Genomic DNA, 19757 nt, shown 5'->3' on the forward strand with positions numbered 1-19757 from the left:
TTTTCTCTAAACTTTTGTCTGAGAGCTAATGACAAAATAACAACAATATTAATAATAATAATAAATTACTTTGAAGCACTCCCAGAGGCATCAGAAGATATGCCAAGCTGCATTAAAATGCAGCTTGGAGTTATGTAAACTATCACATTAACATGTAAGACCCTTCAAAGTCCAATCTTACTTAATTTCAAAGCAGTATTTCAAACCAAAAGGCACTATGGGAATTGAGAGAGAAAAGGGAGATAACAATATTCTATCTCTATTTAGGAGAGAATTGAGATCGAAGGGGGGTGGGAGATCTACCAGACATTTTTAATGACAGCTTCATTTGTGTTATATTATAAATGTCTGTCCCTCTGTCACAATGCAAGGACAAAAGGACTATTTTACTTTTTGTTTCCTACATTACTATTATCAATTAAGATTAATGTGAAAACCTACATTTCTGGCTCTGACCTCCTTTAAACCCTAGACCCATATGTTGAATTGCTTGATTTTCTTCCCCTTGGTCACATTCCTCAAGCAGAACAAATTCAATTTGTCCAAAACTGGATTTATCATCTTTTCCCAAAACTAGATCTTCTTCCTTTATTCTCCATTCCAAGGCATCCAAGACAAGAACCAAGAGAATCGCCCAGGACATTTTTGTCATCCTATAGGACAAAGGAATTTTATCTCCTAAATTGCTCTCAGCTGGTGGCCTCCTCTTTATCCTTTCTGCCATTTGCTCTTTCTGTTCTGGCCTTCATCATCTGTCCTCTGAACCCCCTGCACCAGCCTCTCCGCACATCTTGTCTCCCGCGGATACATTCTGTGCACCGCCACCAGAAGACACTTTGAAAATGAAGATGTGCTTATGCTCCACCCTAGATTAGAGCCTGGGGATGAATGGAACTCACTCTCCACTAAGGGATACACCAAGTCTCTCAGCAGGACGCAAAGTCCTCCCATGAGCTGCCCGTTCCACCACCAGCAACTGCTACAGCTAAGCAAACCTGAAAACCCAGTTGCACTCCCTGTGCCACTTGACCAGTTTTTGCCTTTCTTCGTGCAGTCTTCTCTGCCCGGAATGTCCTTCCCCTCTTCAAGAAGCCACAGTTCAAAAATCCATTCCCTCAGGAGCCCCTCCATCTCTCCCACCCCTCCTCCTCCTCTTGCTTCCTCCCCCTGTGTTTGCACAGCAAAGCAGCCAACCCTCCTCGGCACCCACCACACCCTCCTGCATGCCTGTGCTACCCATTAGACTACCAGTAGCTCAAGGAAGTTGTACTCACCTCCATTCACAAGGGAGAAGAAATATACAAGAAATGGTCTCTGAACTAAATTTTTTTTCATTAAGTGACTCAATTTCTACTTGATGCTATTTGTAACATTTTCTCCCAGTTTCTAATAGTGCAAGTGAGAGATTTAGAGTAAGGAATATTTGGTATGCTCAATTTACCAGGAATGGAAAGGAGACTTGACTAAAGTCTTCCCCAGGTCAGCAGTACACCACGCCAGGCATACACTTTCACATGATATTTAATGTTTAAAACTGCCATGTAAGCTGAGTAGAGGCAGTATCCTGTTTGTATAGAGAAGAGAGGGTAATCAAGTCTCCCAAGTTGACACAGCTCAAAAATAGAGGGTTCAATACTGAGATACAGGTTTGATGTCAACTCAGCAGTACTCCTCCCATTAAGAGAGAGAACAGAGGAAGTCAATGGAAAGAAAAGAAATACAAAAAGTGAAAAAAGAGGAAATTTCCTGAGTTCTCCTCTAGTCTCATAGTTTTCTCTTTTTTGCACATTTCTCAGCAGAGTAGGTGATTCTGGGTAATGGGGTCATTCTAATACCGTGGCTGCTATTTAGAACACCGTGTTAAGAAACGTTAAGGTCAGTGGTTCAATAAACTTAAGCATTAATTAGTTTCGTTCCACTAGACATCCATCCACTAAACTTCTAACTCTTGTGAACCTCACAAACACACAGACTAGGAAAATGTGTAGAGGCTCAGATTTAATCCACTGCCATCATTACAAATACAACTAAAAGTACTAACCTTCCTAATGATGCCTGTACGTTGGTATACGAAAGCTACTAACAGAGGCTCAAGGCTCAGCTCCACAAATAGAATGCACAATGGAACGCCTGACAAGAAAAGCTAAATGTGAGGGGTATTTCATATACATTCCAGAGGGTGAGGATTTCCCTCCTTCAGCAAATGGGTGAGGAGAAGATGCCTCTCACACTGTACCCACCCACACATACCCTAGGTTGGGGTTCTGGGGCAGGCTGTGGGTACTGAGGATTATGGCCTCAATGTGTAAGTTCTGGCTCCAAGCAAAGACTAGAACAAGTCTAATACCCCCACTTCTGCCAAGACCTGCCTGGTAGCGTGGTGTCATAAAATATGCTTGGCCTACTCAGCAGAGGTAGCAGCCCCAGGAAAGATTGCAACTGCTACTAAACAATGTTTGTAGCTCGCCACTGGGAGAAATAAAAGAGCTACAATCCAGGGACACCAGGCAGAGATCCCAACAACAAGAGCCTTGAAAAAGACAAGGAAGAAAAAATGTAACAGCAACTCGCTGGGCATGTGACTTGAGACTCTTGGCAGGCTGCCCTGCTGGGATGGACGGAATGTGGGCAGAGAATTCACATCTTTCTCCCCACTGCCAGAGGCCAAGAAGGCCCAGACACAGGAATACCAAGTCAGACCCTTCATCAAGCTAATAATCAATGAGAACTTTCTGAGGAGAACAATGAATGAATAACCACCTCTCTCAACTGTTTCACACATGCATGTGACTGATCCCCACTACTCTAACGGCTTTATGACTTTAAAAACTTCAAACAGTCCTGTAATATATTAATTAGGTATCAAATATGCAACCAATGCAAGGTTTCTCACCTGGTAGGCAGATTGCTAAACAAAGCTCTGAAGCAAAAACAAAGGACAGAGTTCAGCTTAACATGTCACCCAACATTAACAGGGCAGGGATTGAGACACTGGGCCAAGAGCAGCTAAAACAAAGATGAATGTCTTGGAGGAGGCTACAGTATCCTGGGGGGAGGGGAGAGGGAGGGAGCAAAGAGAATGTCAATATAAGAAGGGACTGTATATATATGATAGTATATGAAGGTTGCCAGTCAGAGTTAAAAGACCAAAAGCAAAGCAAGCAAACATCGACCCCCACAAGGACCAAAGGAAAGAATTAAAACAAAACAAAACAAAACAAAAAAACCTAGAAATAATCTAATCTGGATTTTCAAAGGAGGACCCAAATTATAAGAGGAGTGTAACTTGTCCAGAGTCATGTGGTCAGTAGCAAAGCCTGGGAGGGAACTCAGGTTTCCAGTTCTTTCCACCACAGGAGAAAACTGAGGGGGGGGGGCTGTCGGGGGCAGGGGTGGCGAGAGGGGGCAGGTTCCAGGCTTCTGAAACTGGATGAATACAACTTCAAAAAGAGCAGATTCTAAAGACAACTTGATTAATGAACTGTGAATAAGAATGAAGGGAGGGACATGAGGGCTGGATCTCCTCAAGGAGGGGAGACCTGGAGGACAGAAAGGCTGACATGTGCTATGTCAGTAAAACCAGAAAAGTTAAAAGCATTTCATTTGTAACTGGCAGTAAACATTCTCCTCAAAGCAGCTATTTGCTAAAAGGTTGCTTCAGTGGTGTTACTAGTTTACTCTCCCCTACTGCAGAGAGCTATTTTATCACTGGTGCTAAAACTGTAGGGATGTTTTACATGCAAGATTTCTTAGAGACTGCTGAAATTAAGGCATATCACAACACAACTGCATCTACTTCAGAGTGTGCAAGCCGCTTGCCCAGCGGAACTTCTCTGTGACATCATGAAGTTCAAAGTAACACCCACATAAACTAATATAAAGCTCTACCCAAGTTGCGAAACTCAAACCAGTTGTGCCTATAAGGTAAGGAGGTCAATGCTACACTTAATTCATTCAACAAAATTTACCGATTAACTCTGTGTCATGCACTACTTTAAGACCTGTTTTGGGGGGGGTTAGAAGACAAAGGATGAGAAGCCACATAAAGGAAAACACAAGATAATTAAGATAAATAAGACCTAACCCCTGCCTAGTGAGAAAAGTAAATACGATACATCAAAAACTATAAAACTGTTTGATAAATGTTATAAAGCAATGCTACTCAAAATGTGGTCTATGGACCAATGTCGACCCATGAATTGTTTGTTGTTGGTCTATAAGAAGACAGCAAGTTCAGAAATTGAAAATAAACATTTAGAAACTTTTAGAGCAATTTAACAGTAATTTTAGGTCTGTTAAATCTATTGATCTAAAAACGAGCCTTCTGTTTTGTACGTCTTTTTTACATTTCATTTTTCTATTACTTTATTTGTATTACTTTTCTTTTTTACAAAATATCAGTCCACAAACAGTTTTAGAAGCAATGCAATAAAGTGATGTAACACAAATACTACATACTATACTATACTAAGATGAAGAGAAATAACCTAAGATATTTAAGAGTGGCTCCAGAGAGGAGATAACCTTTAGACTGCAAAGGATAAGTGGGGGTTAACCAGAGACAGTGAGAAGTGAAAGGCACCCCAGGCAAAGAAAGAGCATCTGCAAAAGCCTGGGGGTCATAAAAGTGGATGGCATGTTTGAGGCTAAGTAATAAACAGTAAAAGTGCAGGAAGTTAAGCCACAAAGAGATTACAAGAGACTTGTATGACTTTACAGGTTAGGCTTTTAGGTTTTTACATAAAACACAAGAGGGAACCACTGAACATTGTTACTATCCAGAGAAGGATGTGTTTATATTTTCATTCAAGTTACTCTGGCCTCAGATTTGAAGGAAGAGAGAACAGAAGGAAGGGCAGAGAACAGTTATGAACATACTGGAATAATCTAAGTGGGAATTGAAGAGAACCTGCATTATGTCAAGGGGAACAGGCAAGAGAGAATGGCTTAGAGAAATGTTTCAAAGGCAGGAATGTATAATATTCCTTACTTACCAATATGTATCAGAATCTGCAATTAGACAGTTGTTCACTTAATTCATAGATGGTCTGATTATACAAGGGGGAAATCAGTAAGCACAAGGATGATGAGCAGGTCACCGAGAGGAGAAAGGTGAGGATGAAATGGTAAATTCTAGAAGGAAAATGTTGAAGTTCAGTAAATACAAGTATGATGAGTGTGCTGCTGAGAGACAGGGAAGGTATCCGGGGCAAAACGTGAAATTCTAGAATGATACTGGGCCTTGATAACATGTGTACACACACACACACACACACACACACACACATTATACATGCAGAGAGAGAAGAAGAAGAAAAGAGTTATAGCCAACACATTTATTTTGCACATTCTATGTATAAAGCAGTATTTCAAACACCATGAGAGATAAAAAAGGGGAATAAGAATAATCCTTTCACTACTAGCCCCAGGGCAACTCTAGGGTCTCGTGAAACCCCCTAGTTAGTTCTGGACCACAGCAGACCTGAGGTACTTACTCCAATAAGTATCAAACCAAGACTCGTTTTCAATCCAGAGAGTTCTATGGGTTCAGGGAGACTCTAAAGGAGAGGGGGGTGTAAGTGCATGCATGTGTGGGCAGGATAGGAGGGTTTCTCGGCGAGAAGAAATTATACCCTAAAATAACCCTATGGAAAATCTGTCCCTCAAATGAAAACTGTTGAATCAAGCCAGCTCTTCTAGAGCTCCCGATCTTCAGGGAAGGTGTAGCCCTCCCAAACCCAGTGTAAACTCCACAGAGATCCAGAGATAAGCTTCTCCTTAGAATAGCTTCGTCTCACAGTTTAATGAGTCCCTAAAATTCAGTGACTCTTGAGAGAAAGCAACAGTGGTGGAGAACATAAGGCAAGCATCTACCATTTTTCACAGAATATTTGGGAAAAAGTAAGCCTGTTGTTAGATGTAGTCAGAAATAAATCAAATATTGTTCTATTGTGGATATATATATCCCTGGGAGCCACAACCAACACACATGGGGAATACCACTTATCTTTCACTGTGGCCATGGGACAGGCTCAGTATCCATGTATGGTGGTCTGATTGCTTTATCAGGCTCTCATAATAAGTGCCTGCTGTATTTCAGGGCACATGATTTTCCCAAAAGATATAATGGCCTTAGTTTTATAACAACTTCTACTTCATTCTGGTCATGAACTGGGACAAATAACACCCTGTGCATCTTTAGAGCTTTATCTGTACAAGTGAAATTTAGCAATTAACCTGTGAATTTAATCTAATTATTCAAGTATACAAGATTAAATATGGAACAGTTTAATTTACCTAAAGAGTAATAAGCTTTTAATCTAAGATCATCAACTGCCACTTCATTTTCTTTTATAAAACATAACGTTGCCCATGTCTTTGTAAAATGACACTGGATATAAGACAAATGTTTACATGCAAGAGAACATAAAACTATCTCCCAAGAGCATTAATTGCCATTTTGTTATCAGAAATGAACAAATTCTCAATCAGTGCCTACCCATCTGCAAGACACGACTGGGAATCAACAGAAAACAAAAAGATCTAATTATCCACAAGGTCTGGAAAAGACAGAGAACAGAATCGCTTAATACCAACAGTGTATGGAGGTAAGCAGAGGAGAAGCTCTCCTTTCAAAGTCTCCAGGATCCTCTGCAAGCCCCGTACAATGCACCAGCATGGAAAGTGATGAATAAGCTTCATTGAGAATAGTGACTGCGTCACGGCGGGCTGAACATTCAGTCCACAAACAGAAGGCTTCTTGTATTTGCTCAAATCAACATAGGAAAGTTTTAGCAGAAAGACTGTGATATTCAAATGGAAATCAGTACTTTCCAGCAAGAATGAACAATCAGCAATTCCTTAAACTGGCACTAAGAGGAAGAGCAGGGAAATGTACCAAAAACAATCACAAACAACCTATATTCCCAAATGTGAAATAAATAAGAAAGATTACGACAGTTAGCATTTTGAAAAATGCACACAGCAAACCTAAGTCTGAATGTTAAGGTCTCCCAATTATCAACCCACTGGTAAGCTTCACCCAAATACTCCTCTTTTGTAAACTGCTTATTACAGGCAAGTTTAAACCCTCATCTAAGATTCTAGGACATAGTTAATTTAAATGGTGTTCCGTGAACATTAAGTAAAAAAGTGCAAAGGCTGTCTGTACCTTTGAAAAGCCTTTACTCACCAGATTAACAGATTCTAGAAAATATCTTTCCAAGACTGGCAGGGCAAATAGTTACCATCCTTGCCCCTGTCTGCAAGCACACATGCAATTTTGGCCTATTTGACCTATGGATCTGGCACTGTGAGTCTGATCTGGGGGTATAATGAGTCCAAAGTTTCCCAAATAAGTTATGATGGTTTCACAGTCACCTTGGGACTGAAGAAAAATATTCAAGGGAAAAAGACAGCTTAAAAATTTGCACCAGCGTTAATCAATGGTTTCTTAAATATGATAGCTAAAGCACAAACAACAAAAGAAAAAACTGATAAATTAAACTTGGTCAAAATTAAAAATTTTATGCTTCAAACTATACCATCAAGAAAGTGAAAAGGCAACGAACAGAATGAGAGAAAATATCTGTATATCATATGTCTGATGAAGGACACAGATCTTTAAATTTAATAATAAAAACACAACCCAATTAAAAATGGGCAAAGGGTTTGAATAAGACATTTCTCCAAAGAAAACACACAAATGGCCAATAACCATATGTTTAGCATTATTAGTTATTAGGAAAATGCAAATCCACAAGGAGGTATCACTTCAAACCCACTAAAATGGCTACAATAAAAAGACAACAGCAAGTGTTGGTAAAAATGTAGAGAAACTGAAACCCTCATTCTCTGCTGGAGAGAATGTAAAATGGCGTGACCACTTTGGAAAATAGTTTGGAAGTTAGAGGGCTACAAGATCCAGCAATTCCACTCTTAGGTATATATCCAAGAAAAATGAAAACAGGTCCACACAGAAACTTGTGCAAAAGTGTTCATGGCAGTATTCATGATAGCCAAAACATGGAAATGTCCATCAATTGATGAATGGATAAATAGAAATCTGTATATACATGCATGTAATATTATTCAATTATAAAAAAAAAGAATGAAGTACTGATACATGCTAAAACATCAATGAACTTCAAAAACATTACACTACGTGAAAGAAGCCATACACGAAAGACCACATGTTACATGATTCCATGGATAAGAGATGTCCAGAACAGGCAACTCTCTAGAGATTGCCCAGCACTATGAAGGGGTGGGAGAGAGTGGAGAGTGACTGCAAATGGATACAAGTTTTCTTTGTAGAGTGATGAAAATGTTCTAAAGTTAGATTATAGTGAAGGATGCACAAATCTGTATCCTGAAAACCATCCAATTACACACTTTAGATGGGTGGATTTTATGGTATATAAATTATACCTCAATAAAGCTGGTATTTTTTAATTGTGCCAAACTGCAAACCTTTATGCACTCCTTGAGAGCTTGTTTGGAGGTTCTAGCAGGGAGCGCGGCTACTCGTATACCCTTGACTGAAGAACAGTCCTCCTCTATCGGGGAAGGCCGTCCTCTTTGACCAAGCGCACAGCTTCAGGAGGGACGCACATGGAGCAGTGAGGGAGGAAGGGGACACCCGCCTAGCCAGCCAGATCAGCCGAATCAACCCTGGCAATCAATGGGGTGACAGATGTTGCAGCCAGATCGCCTTACATCCAACCTTTATGCACTCCTAAAAGCTGTCCTTCAAACCTGATATCAAATTGGGCAAAGTATATCTGAAGTAGAGTAATTATATTCACATCAACCAGTGTTTACAACCTAAGCACTGTCTAGAATTGGACTGGCTCTGGGGGCACCACAGAACCCAGTATATACAATTTAAACACTTTGAATTTCTATTAATTACCAAAACCTCTTAGCACTTGCTGCCAACTTTGGCTCCATTTACTTCAACAAACAGTGATAGGCTAAGGATTATGTTTAGAATACAAAAACAAAAGGGGCACCTGGATGGCTCAGTCAGTTGGGCATCTGCCTTTGACTCAGGTCATGATCTCGGGGTTGGGGTCCTGGGATAGAGCCCTGTGGCGTCAGGCTCCCTGCTCAGTGGGGAGTCTGTCTCTCTCTCTCTCCCTCTTTCCATCCCCCCCACTCATGCTCACTCTCTCTCTCTAATAAATATTTTTTTTAAAAAAAGGAATGCAAAGATGAAAGAGAGAGTAGGCCTAGCGCCCAAGGAGTCATACCCTGTTAAGTCTAAGACCAACATGTATGCACATGATTCGAGTTTAGGGCTGTGTGTGCAAATTATGGGGATGAGCACAGAGCAGAGAAATAGAGCAGAGAAGGGAGTGATTTCATCTGGAAATGACGCACAAAGCTTTCACAGGAATGATGACACCTGAGCAGGGCTTCGGAGGCTTGACTAAATAGGCAGAGAATGGTGTGGGAAAGGGGACAGAGGAAGGAAAGCAAACCACACTGATGGCAATGCAAAGGTGTATGTCATAACAAAGCAACTTACAGGACTGAAAGAAATTTGGGGAAAAAAAAGTGAGACAAGAATGTTAGGTGATGGTCAGGGTGAAGAGAAATGGCTTCACTGACAAAAGGAAATATACAAGGGATATCCTAAAGATATTCCAAGCCTAATAATCCCCCAAATGGAGCTCTCATCCCTCCACCCCAGACCTGTTCCCCACTGTCAACTTCCATCATCTCAGTATATGGGACCAGGCTGATGCTGGTGCTTGAGCCAGAAGCCTGGGACTCACCTTTGACATCTGCTGCCTCCAGCCCCCACAATCAGTCCATAACCAGTGCCACTGATTCTATTTCCAAAATGTGTTCCATCCAGCCACCACGTCTTCCTATTACCACCGCCATTACTCTAGCTCACGCCACCAACATTGCACCTGATTTCTCAACAGCCTCTTCATCAGTCTCCCTGCCACAAGCTTTGACTCACTCCAATTCATTCTACACACAGGGATCTTTTTAAAGTGTCAAACCCTTCAATAAATCCCAACTGCACTAAAGTCTAAAGATGGGGAACATGCCTTGGGATATTCAGTGCCTCATACATTGAAAGAATACTCATCATCTGGGGCGCCTGGGTGGCTCAGTCGTTAAGCATCTGCCTTCGGCTCAGGTCATGATCCCAGGGTCCTGGGATAAAGCCCTGCATCAGGCTCCTTGCTCCACAGGAAGTCTGCTTCTCCCTCTCCCACTCCCCTGCTTCTGTTCCCTCTCTCACTGTGTCTCTCTGTGTCAAATAAATAATCAAAAAATCTTAAAAAAAAAGAATACTCATCATCTTGCCCTGACATGGGTACAGGCCTGTTGGGTTTGAGCTATCTAAGGAATATCCAAGTAGTTACCCTGCTGGCAACTGGCAATATGGGCCTGGATCCCAAATAACATTTGGCTTCACTCTTTCAAGACTAACATAAGCAGAATTACCTATGGTAAACAGGACTAAGACTATTTTAGATAATCATGAACTAAGTTAATAAAGCTTGAAGCAGGCTCAGCTTCTTAGAAAAGATTAAAGTGGCTCTCTAATCTGAAATTCTGCCGTTCTGGGTCAGGTCTAGGTTAGCATTTCAAGGACAACAGAAACCACGGATCTAGCACCAGATTTGTGGTGGGATCTTTACAGGGAGCAATTTGGTAGCAAACCCTATGATGTGGCCACTTCCTTCAAACTATTTTCACAATACCTCTGCCCCTCTGCTCCCTGATGTCCTCACCAATTTTCAAATGACTTCTCTATTAGTTCATCATAAATTGCTCCCAACTCTCAGACACTACATCTGGGGTGGTCCCCGGAAGTATATATTCTGACAAATACACCAGGCAGTTTCTGTCTGGGGATGCCACTACGTTTATAGCTTAGGGAACAGACACAAAGGTTATCTTCCTTCCTCTCTCCTACTGACCCTAGAGAGCTACCTTACGATGTGGGTGCTGTAAGGATTTTCAGACAAGAATTAAATGATAATTGGTGGGCTTCCCATGGTACTGTGTAAAGTATTTAATATGAAGTACTGTACATGACAAATAAATGCAAAGAGCTTCCAGAGAGTTTCTAATAAGTAACAATTACTTTTCCAAATGCAGATATGGGAGACAGTGATTACAACCTCCAATATCCTTTTTCCTCCTCAACTTTCCCCAATATCAGTGTTTCTTAACTACCATATGCAAACACTTCAAGTTCAGTAAGATGGTGATGGCATCTATCTCTTTGTTACTTTTTAAGTCAATATGTAAAATAATCATTCAAATGTCTTAACCTTTAAAACACATTGAGAACTTCTGTCTACATATCCAGAGAGCTTGTACAACAGTTAGTCATGTAAGACTGGTCAGGTTAGGACCTAGTTGGTTGGTGTCTTATTCAGGTGATCACAGGCAACAGCCTGGCGAATTTGATAGTAATAAGATTTTTAACTCATCCATGTTTAGTCATATATCATTTACTTTATATCTGAAAGGACCATTGATTAAAAACAGAAAACATAGGAATTATTCAAATATAAGTGAATAAAGAACACATTAAATCCTACAAATTTAACTCACAATGATTTTTACCAGTGTTGTATATTGCATTATCTGATCACGTTTCTTACAACTTACCAAAAAAGTCTCCAACACTTTAAAATCCAATAGGAAAAAAAAAGCAGAAATATGGAAGATAAAATATCAATACTGGCTTTTCATCTACAGGGAATAAGATTGCCTCCATAATGTGTTATTTACCAGAAAAGTACTTATGAATAGCAGTTCGAAAATTTTTTGTATTTTGAAAGAAAGCCCCAAAATAATTTTTTTAAAAATAGGACAAAATAGACTTTCAACCACTGAGTGATAAACTAAGGTTATTATTTATTTTTTGGTGCCTTGACACAACCTTAAATTTCAACCTGCACTTTAATCTACATACATCCCAAAAAGCATGTCATCTTAAAATTTGACAAGTGGGGCTTTATTTTATGTGATTAATTTAAACTAAATTAAGCAACCTTGGTATACATGCAAAATAATATATGTATAAAGTTATTCATTTTAGTATTGTTTAAAATAGTAAAATATTGGAAACCATCTAAGTATTCACCAGTGGGGAACAAGTTATGGTACATCAATATGATGCAATGTTACACAGACATAAAAAAAAGAATAAGAAAGCATACAGTATAATGTGCTACTGCTTGTGTAGGAAAATGGGGGTGGGTTATAAATGTATTTGATTGTATATGCCTAAAATAACTCAATGATACTTTAAAAAAAAAACATCAGTTACCTGTGGAGGAGACAAATTAGAGGAATTGAGCCAAGAAAAACTTTTCAAGAAGTATTCTTTTATTTATTTTTTTTAAATTTGAGTCATGTGAATATATAACCTATTCTAAGAAAGAAATGTTTAAAATAAATATTTTTAAAAGTAAACCATGTAAAAGAGTATTTTAAAAGAAATGAATACTTTCAAAAATGTAGTACTCAGTAACTAGTTTATATATAATCACATAAAGTCATTTTGTAAAAGAACAATCTCAATTATGTCTCTAATCTTAAAACTGCTCAGTACATGCACTCTTGAATCACATGGAACACAGCAATCTTAGAGTTAATTCCATCTCAAACCCTTTTCATGTCCCATCAATGGGTGAAATAGCAGCAACAATGGGTTCCTTCATTTTCTCAGAGCTACAAGGAAAAAACAGTACAAATATGAGCTTCTTGACAAATCCCTGTAACAAGTGACTGAGAACAAAATTTTTGAAAATACTCATTTTTTCTCATACACTATACATCACTTATTAAATGGAAAAGTCAAAATGTCTTTTCATTTATAATGCTACACTAAATCATACATTAAATATAAAATTTATAACACAATACTTAATAATAGAATATCCATTTAAGATCAATTTTGTCTTAATCACATTATCTTTTACAGACCCCAAATGACAAAATGCTTTTTAAAACTTACTTCAAAAGGAGGTTCTTGAGAAATAGGGTCTCAGTTCAAAAAAAGGTGAGAACAAAGCAAAATGTCTACAGTACACCGATGACCAACTGACACCCAGAGTTGTTGGAGAACAAAAATCATAAATCTAAAGATATAAAACAAAATGAACAAAGAAGGTTGGCTTTTCTATTCACCATCCAACTTCAAAAGGGTATTCTTGTTATTCATCTCTCACTGAGTCCACACCCAATTGACTTTGACAGTGCTTCCAAAGGTTCACCTCTCTTGAGCTCCTTCTCCTATCCTAACCTAACTCTTGGCAAACACCTCACTTTTCACCTTTATTAGAAGAAATGGAAGGGGGCTCCTGGGTGGCTCAGTCAGTTGAGCGTCCGACTCTTGATTTCGGCTCAGGTCATGATCTCAGGGTGGTGAGATCAAGCTCCTTGCCGGGCTCCGCGCTCAGCAGCCAGTCTGCTTGGGATTCTCTCTCTCTCCCTCTGCCCCTCCCCCTACCCGCTCACACACAGGCACGTGCTCTCTCTCTCTCTCTCTCTCTCTCTCTTTCTCCATCAAATAAATAAATCTTAAAAAGAAAGAAAGAAAGAAAATGTTAGGAATTCTGGACACTGTGCCACACCAGAGTGTCCACCTTCTAGCCTACCCTTTCACCTTTCTCTCCCACCGCAGGAGGCAGGGTAACTCCTGTCCTGCCTTAGAGCATCTCTCAACGTCCATCAAGATCTTGTTTGGGCCATCATCCTACCACATCACATGTCAACTGCTCCCTTTTCTTTGGCCCCTCTCTTTGTGCCTTCAAAACAGCAAAGACCTTGCACTATTGTGAAAAATTTCTCTTGATCCTGCTCCATCCTCTATTTTCCTATTTCTCTCCACTTTCTAGTCAAGCTGGCCAAATACATAATTCACATCCATTACCTCCTCCTTCTTCCCTCAGAAAAGGTATACTTCAGTTTCAAACCCTCTACTAAAATAACGTTATCAAAGTTCCCCAATGTCCTCCTAATCACTGAATCAAAAGTGAAAGGGACCTTCAAGCTTATCTACTCCATTTAGCTTAATTATATGGGTAAGTAGCTGAGAATCATGAAAGATTAATTTGACCAACATTATACAGTGAATCAGTTGGGCTGACACCTTGACGACCTTCCATCCAGAAGAATACACATCCTTTGGTAAAAAACAAACAAACAAACAAACAAAAATCCCTAACTTAAAAAAAGCAAGATGGATCCTCCTCAAGATTATTTTAGGTATCTCCACAAAAGAAAAAGAAAGAACCATAATTATAATCTGAAATGGAGGTCAATACAAATATAGCAACAGATAATCCAAAGTCCATTGCAGTTAGCTTTAGAATATGGCCTTGCACTTCATGAATTCCTAAGCATCTAAACCAAATAATAAAGTTCCATTGTGGAATTTTTTGGGGAAAAAGCCAATTCCTCTTCCTTTTCTCTACTCCTCCCTCTGCCATGAACTTGCCTGCAGTACACAATCTAAATCTGGTTGCTGAAAGACTCTGCTTCAAAACTGTACAAGCGGTCAGAGAAGGAGAAAGAGAAACAGGGAAATAAGAAGCAACAAGTTTCCAGAAGGTAGAAGCAGTCCGTCGACAGCCCCAAATGCTAATAGTGCACATTCTTCCCCCTGCAGACTTCTTTTTGTGCATTCTTAGTCATCCTAAATAAGTCTGAAGTTTTACTGAATTAGGGCTTAGCCTCTTTTACAAATAAACATGCCCAGCTGAGCATGAAGAGTATAGATTCCTTAATCTACTTGTAATCTACTTGTGTTCAGTCTCCCAGACTGTACATTCTAGAGGCCGACCTACAGTCTTAGAGTAAAATATTTGAAATTCTATTACCCAAGGTTTCTCCCCCATCCAACACCTTCTTCCATAATACTCTCTGAAACATTCATATAACTACCCCCAAAAAATTATAATAAATGAGGACCTTAAACAAAGAACCAATGGGAATTAATAGATAAAAAAATTATTTAGCTTATACTCTTAGCTTTGCCAGGTATTCCATTCCAGTTAACTGGTAGGCTTCATAGACTTTTTTGCTTCACTTTTTACTGTTTTATCACACTATTTTCAGTTACCCCAAAAACTGAGGAAGGCAAGGTACTATAAGAGACATCCACCCAGGAATATATGTTACCTAGATTTCAAATTAAACAATTTAAAAAAATTAAAATAATAGGTTACTGGTAGCGAAACATACACTATTTTGTCATGATTTTGAATATTACTTTAATAAAATTAATCAGCAGAATGAGGAGAGGAGGGAGAAGAGTGATGGGCAAACCAGGGGAAGGATAAGATGGAGGGATGAGAGATGAAGGGCAAGTAGAAGAGTCTATGGAGAGAATAGCCGTCCTATACGCTGCCCTCCAGGGCTCTGTGCGGTGTCCACTTGTTCTCCTTTCCTTCAGACTCCTACTTCAGAGCCAGCTAGACTTAGAGCCATGGGACATCCCTGCATGGTATACAAAGTATACCCAAGAACTGAGAGGGTTTCCTCTGGCATGAGGTCACGGAGATTCAACTGGGATTCCCCAGCAGCCTTGTTTAAAGGGAATAAAGAAGATAATACAACAGGGAAGGCAAGAAAGATGGGAGCCATTCCTAGGTTAGCAAACTCCTCAATGCACTTCTGTTAATAATTTAATCCTTGCGCATAATAGCCAGAAACAGCCCATCTGGTTACCTTCAAAATAATTTTAAACTCAAGGAATTGTACTAATCAAAAGTGAACTAAGAAGTCATTCAATCCAGCCTCCCTTCTTAAAGGTTACTGGGATAAAGATACTTGGATAAAAATCATTGCAGGGTCTACTTCTAGTATGGAAGAATAAGCTTCTAACGAATTAAAATTCCCACAAATAACAACTAAAACTCTGGACAACATATAAAAAACAACTACCTGAGGGCTCTGGCAAGTGAACAAAAGCCAACATGTTTGGAAGTCTAAACTTGGAAGAAGTGACCAGCATGGAGTGAGCTGAAAGTCCTCAGCTTTTCCCTGAGAACAGCCACAGTCATGGTGGTGGTGCTAAACAGCTAAACTCCTATTTTAAAAAACCCATCCTCGGGGCACCTGGGTGGCTCAGTCAGTTAAGCACCTGACTCTTGACTTCAGCTCAGGTCTTGCTTGATGTCAGGGTCGTGAGTTCAAGCCCCGCATTAGGCTCCATGCTAGGCATGTGGTGGGCATGGAGCCTACTTAAAAACAAAAAACAAAAAAAAAAACTGGGGCACCTGCGTGGCTCAGTCGGTTAAGCATCTGCCTTCGGCTCAGGTCATGATCTCAGGGTCCTGGGATAAAGCCCTGCATCAGGCTCCCTGCTCAGCAGGGAACCTGCTTCTCCCTCTCCCTCTGCTGCTTCCCCTGCTTGTGTTCTCTAGCATTCTCTCTCTCTCTCTCTCTCTCTGTCAAATAAGTAAATAAAATCTTAAAAAAAAAAAAAATACTCTCCATGACTAGAAGAACCTGGGAAAGTACCTCAGGGAAACCAGAGCCACCAGACAATGAGGGAAAACCCTAGAAAGAACACAGGCAGAGAAGGTGAACATCAAATTCTGTCTAAAAACTCTGCCCAAGCCTCTGGCAGACACTTAAAGCATCTACGCATGCAACAGACCAAAATTAACCTCAACTGTGATATGAGCCACCATGCACTGTGGCCACAGCATGTGAAAGCTAAAACTCCAACAGAAAAATTTGCCATCTTTTTGGCAAAAGAAATCAGAGCTCAAAGCAACAAAAGCTACCAGGAAGTGACAGAGAATCGCTGCAAAAATGAGAAGCAGAGAAGCCAGAATTTTGTATAAATCCTGCACAAGTGTCAGGCTGAACCCTGAACTACATATGTGCAGGGCAGACCTGAGACCGCCTGAACTAAGATCCGAGCCACTACCACCACAGGTGTGACAGTTTGCTCCTTGAGTCAAATGCCTGCTTACATACTTCAGAGCAAGAAAACAGAAAGAGTCTATACAACATAACATTCAAATGCCAGAAATATAATCTAAAACTTATCCACGTGAAAAGGCTAAGAAAATTTGATCCATTCTCAAAGGAAAAGAAAACCAACAGATGTTAACCTCAATATAAAGCAGTTCCTGAAATTATCAGACAAGGATTTTAAACTAGCTATAGTAACTATGCCCAACAAAGAACATATAGGAAATCTCAGTTTAAAAACAAACAAACAAACAAACAAACAAACCCAGGGGCACCTGGGTGCCTCAGTCGGTTAGTGTCTGACTCTTGGTTTCAGCTCAGGTCATGAGCTGAGGGTTGTAAGATCCAGCCCAGAGATGGGCTCCAAGCTGGGTGTGGAGCCTGCTTGAGATTCTCTCTCCCTCTCCCTCTGACCCTCCCCCTTCCTCTCTAAAAAATAATTAAGAATAATAAAATAGAAAAAAATAAAAACTCTAGTACTAGAAAAAAATCTGAAATTTAAAAATTCATTAGGTAAGCAGAAAAAGGAGGAAAAAGAAGAGAAAAAAAAAATCAATGAACCTGAGGCTAGAGTAATATAAATCATCCAAACTGAAGAGAGAAATAGATTTAATAAACATGAATATAATCTAAGAGATATGTGTGCCAATTTCAAAGTGTTGGCATACAGTAGTTGTATTTCAAAAAAGGAAAGAGAAAACAAATGGAGCAAAGAAAAATACTAAAGATAAATGACCACAAACCCCTCAAACTTGGTGAATGACACAAATTTACAGATTTAAGAAACTCAACGAAACCCAAACAGGTAACTTCAAAGAAAACTACACGTAGGAAATGTCACAGCCAAAATGTTTTTTAAACCTAGAGAAAATCGTAAATGCAGTCAGAGAAAAAAAATAAACAATGTAATGTAATGTATGTAAACCCAGGAGGAATGATTCCAATGACTACCGACTCCTTACGCAAAGCCACAGAAGCCAGTTGAACAGTATCTTTAAAGTAACAAAAGAAAAAAACTGCCAGCCTAGAAATACTACTTTCAGCAAAAATACCCTTGTAGAATGAAAGAGAAACAAAGACATTTTCAGAAAAAGAAACATAAGGAAATTTGTCATGAGTAGACCTGAACAATAAAAACTGCTAAAGAAAGTTCTTCAGGCTGAAGGGTAATAATGCCAGAGGAAAACATGAATCTTCAGGAATGAATGAACAGCATCATAAATAGTTATTACCTAAGCAAATATAAAATATCTTTCTCTTAATTTAAAATAAATGACCATTTAAAATATAAACTGTCTTTGGGGTTTATAATACATACAGATGTAAGACATATGACAATAATCACATAAAGAACAGTGGAAGTTATAATAAAATGTACTTCTATGTTTGTAGAGTTTGTATTGGTACAATGTTAAATATAAAGTATACCATGACAAGTTAAGGAGGCATATTATAATCTCTAGAGCAATCACCAAAAAATAGTAATAATATAAAAAGGAACAGCTTACAAGTAATAATTAACAGAATATATTAAAAATCAAGACCCACCTATATGCCACCTATGTGTGTTAAATATAAAGACACAGATTGAAAAAAAAATGAATGGGAAAAGATAGTCCATGCAAATGGTAAGTATAAGAAGTCTGAAAGCTTTATATTAATATCATATCAACAGACTTAAAGAGTACACCCAAAGATAAAGAGGGACAATTCATAATGATGGAAGAGTTAATTCATCAGAAAGTCATAATAGTCATAAATGTGTATGAGCCTAATCACAGACCTTCAAAGCGCATGAACCAAAAATTGATAGAACCAAATAGAAACAAGTAATTCCACAATCATAAAAGATTTTAACACCTACTCTGAGCAACTAATAGAAACACTGGACAAAAAATTAATAATGAAATAAAGAGGATCAGAACAACACTATCAACCACCTTGACCTCTAAGACCTGCAGAATACACATTATTTTTAAGTGCACATGGTACATTAACCCAGAGAACATGTGTTTGTCGATGAGTTCCAGTCAGTTTTCAAAGAATGACAACATACAATGTTCTCTGATCAAAAATGAATTAAGCTGGAAATCAGTAACAAAAATATACCTAGGAAAACTTCCAGCTGACTGGAAATTAAATAAGACACTTTTAAGAAACCTATTGGGTCACCTCAATGAGATACCACCTCACACCAGTCAGAATGGCTAAAATTAACAAGTCAGGAAACGACAGATGTTGGCAAGGATGCGGAGAAAGATGAACCCTCCTACACTGTTGGTGGGAATTCATCAGCAGGAATGGGAAGTGCTTCTTAAGAAATGCCAAAGAGAAGCTGGTGCAGCCACTCTGGAAAACAGTATGGAGGTTCCTCAAAAAGTTGAAAACAGAGCTACCCTACGACCCAGCAATTGCACTACTGGGTATTTACCCCAAAGATACAAATGTAGGGATCTGAAGGGGTATGTGCACACCAATGTTTATAGCAGCAATGTTCACAATAGCCAAATTATGGAAAGAGCCTAGATGTCCATCAACAGCTGAATGAAGAAGATGTGGTACATAAATACAATGGAATATTACACAGCCATCAAAAAAAATGAAATCTTGCCATTTGCAACAACGTGGATGGAACTAGAGGGTATTATGCTAAGTGAAATAAGTCAATCAGAGAAAGAGAAGTATCATACGATCTCACTGATATGAGGAATTTGAGAAACAAGACAGAGGAAGTAGTGGAAGGGAGGAAAAAATGAAACAAGATGAAACCAGAGAGGGAG

The 19757-nt window shown here is 39.2% G+C and overlaps 1 protein-coding gene across 4 annotated transcripts in view; it reads right to left on the bottom strand.

Annotated features, from left to right (window-relative positions):
* Positions 1 to 19757, bottom strand: part of IGSF11 (immunoglobulin superfamily member 11) — a 137078-nt gene that overhangs the window by 90180 nt on the left and 27141 nt on the right. For 2 of the 4 annotated variants that reach the window (XM_025868793.2, XM_073893791.1), the window contains exon 1: positions 6598 to 6686. The exons of 1 other annotated variant lie outside the window; for it this stretch is intronic. In XM_025868793.2, coding sequence (XP_025724578.2) covers positions 6598 to 6679 — 82 coding nt within the window. In that variant the 5' untranslated portion in view covers positions 6680 to 6686. Of the gene's footprint in view, positions 1 to 6593; positions 6687 to 19757 lie in introns of those variants that run through there. One more of the 4 variants, XM_025868798.2, reaches the window with a different exon arrangement.

This window comes from Callorhinus ursinus, unplaced genomic scaffold (assembly GCF_003265705.2).
Source record: "Callorhinus ursinus isolate GAN/ISIS: 27379988/994484 unplaced genomic scaffold, GSC_fseal_2.0 scaffold1, whole genome shotgun sequence".
NCBI classification, from domain to species: domain Eukaryota; kingdom Metazoa; phylum Chordata; class Mammalia; order Carnivora; family Otariidae; genus Callorhinus; species Callorhinus ursinus.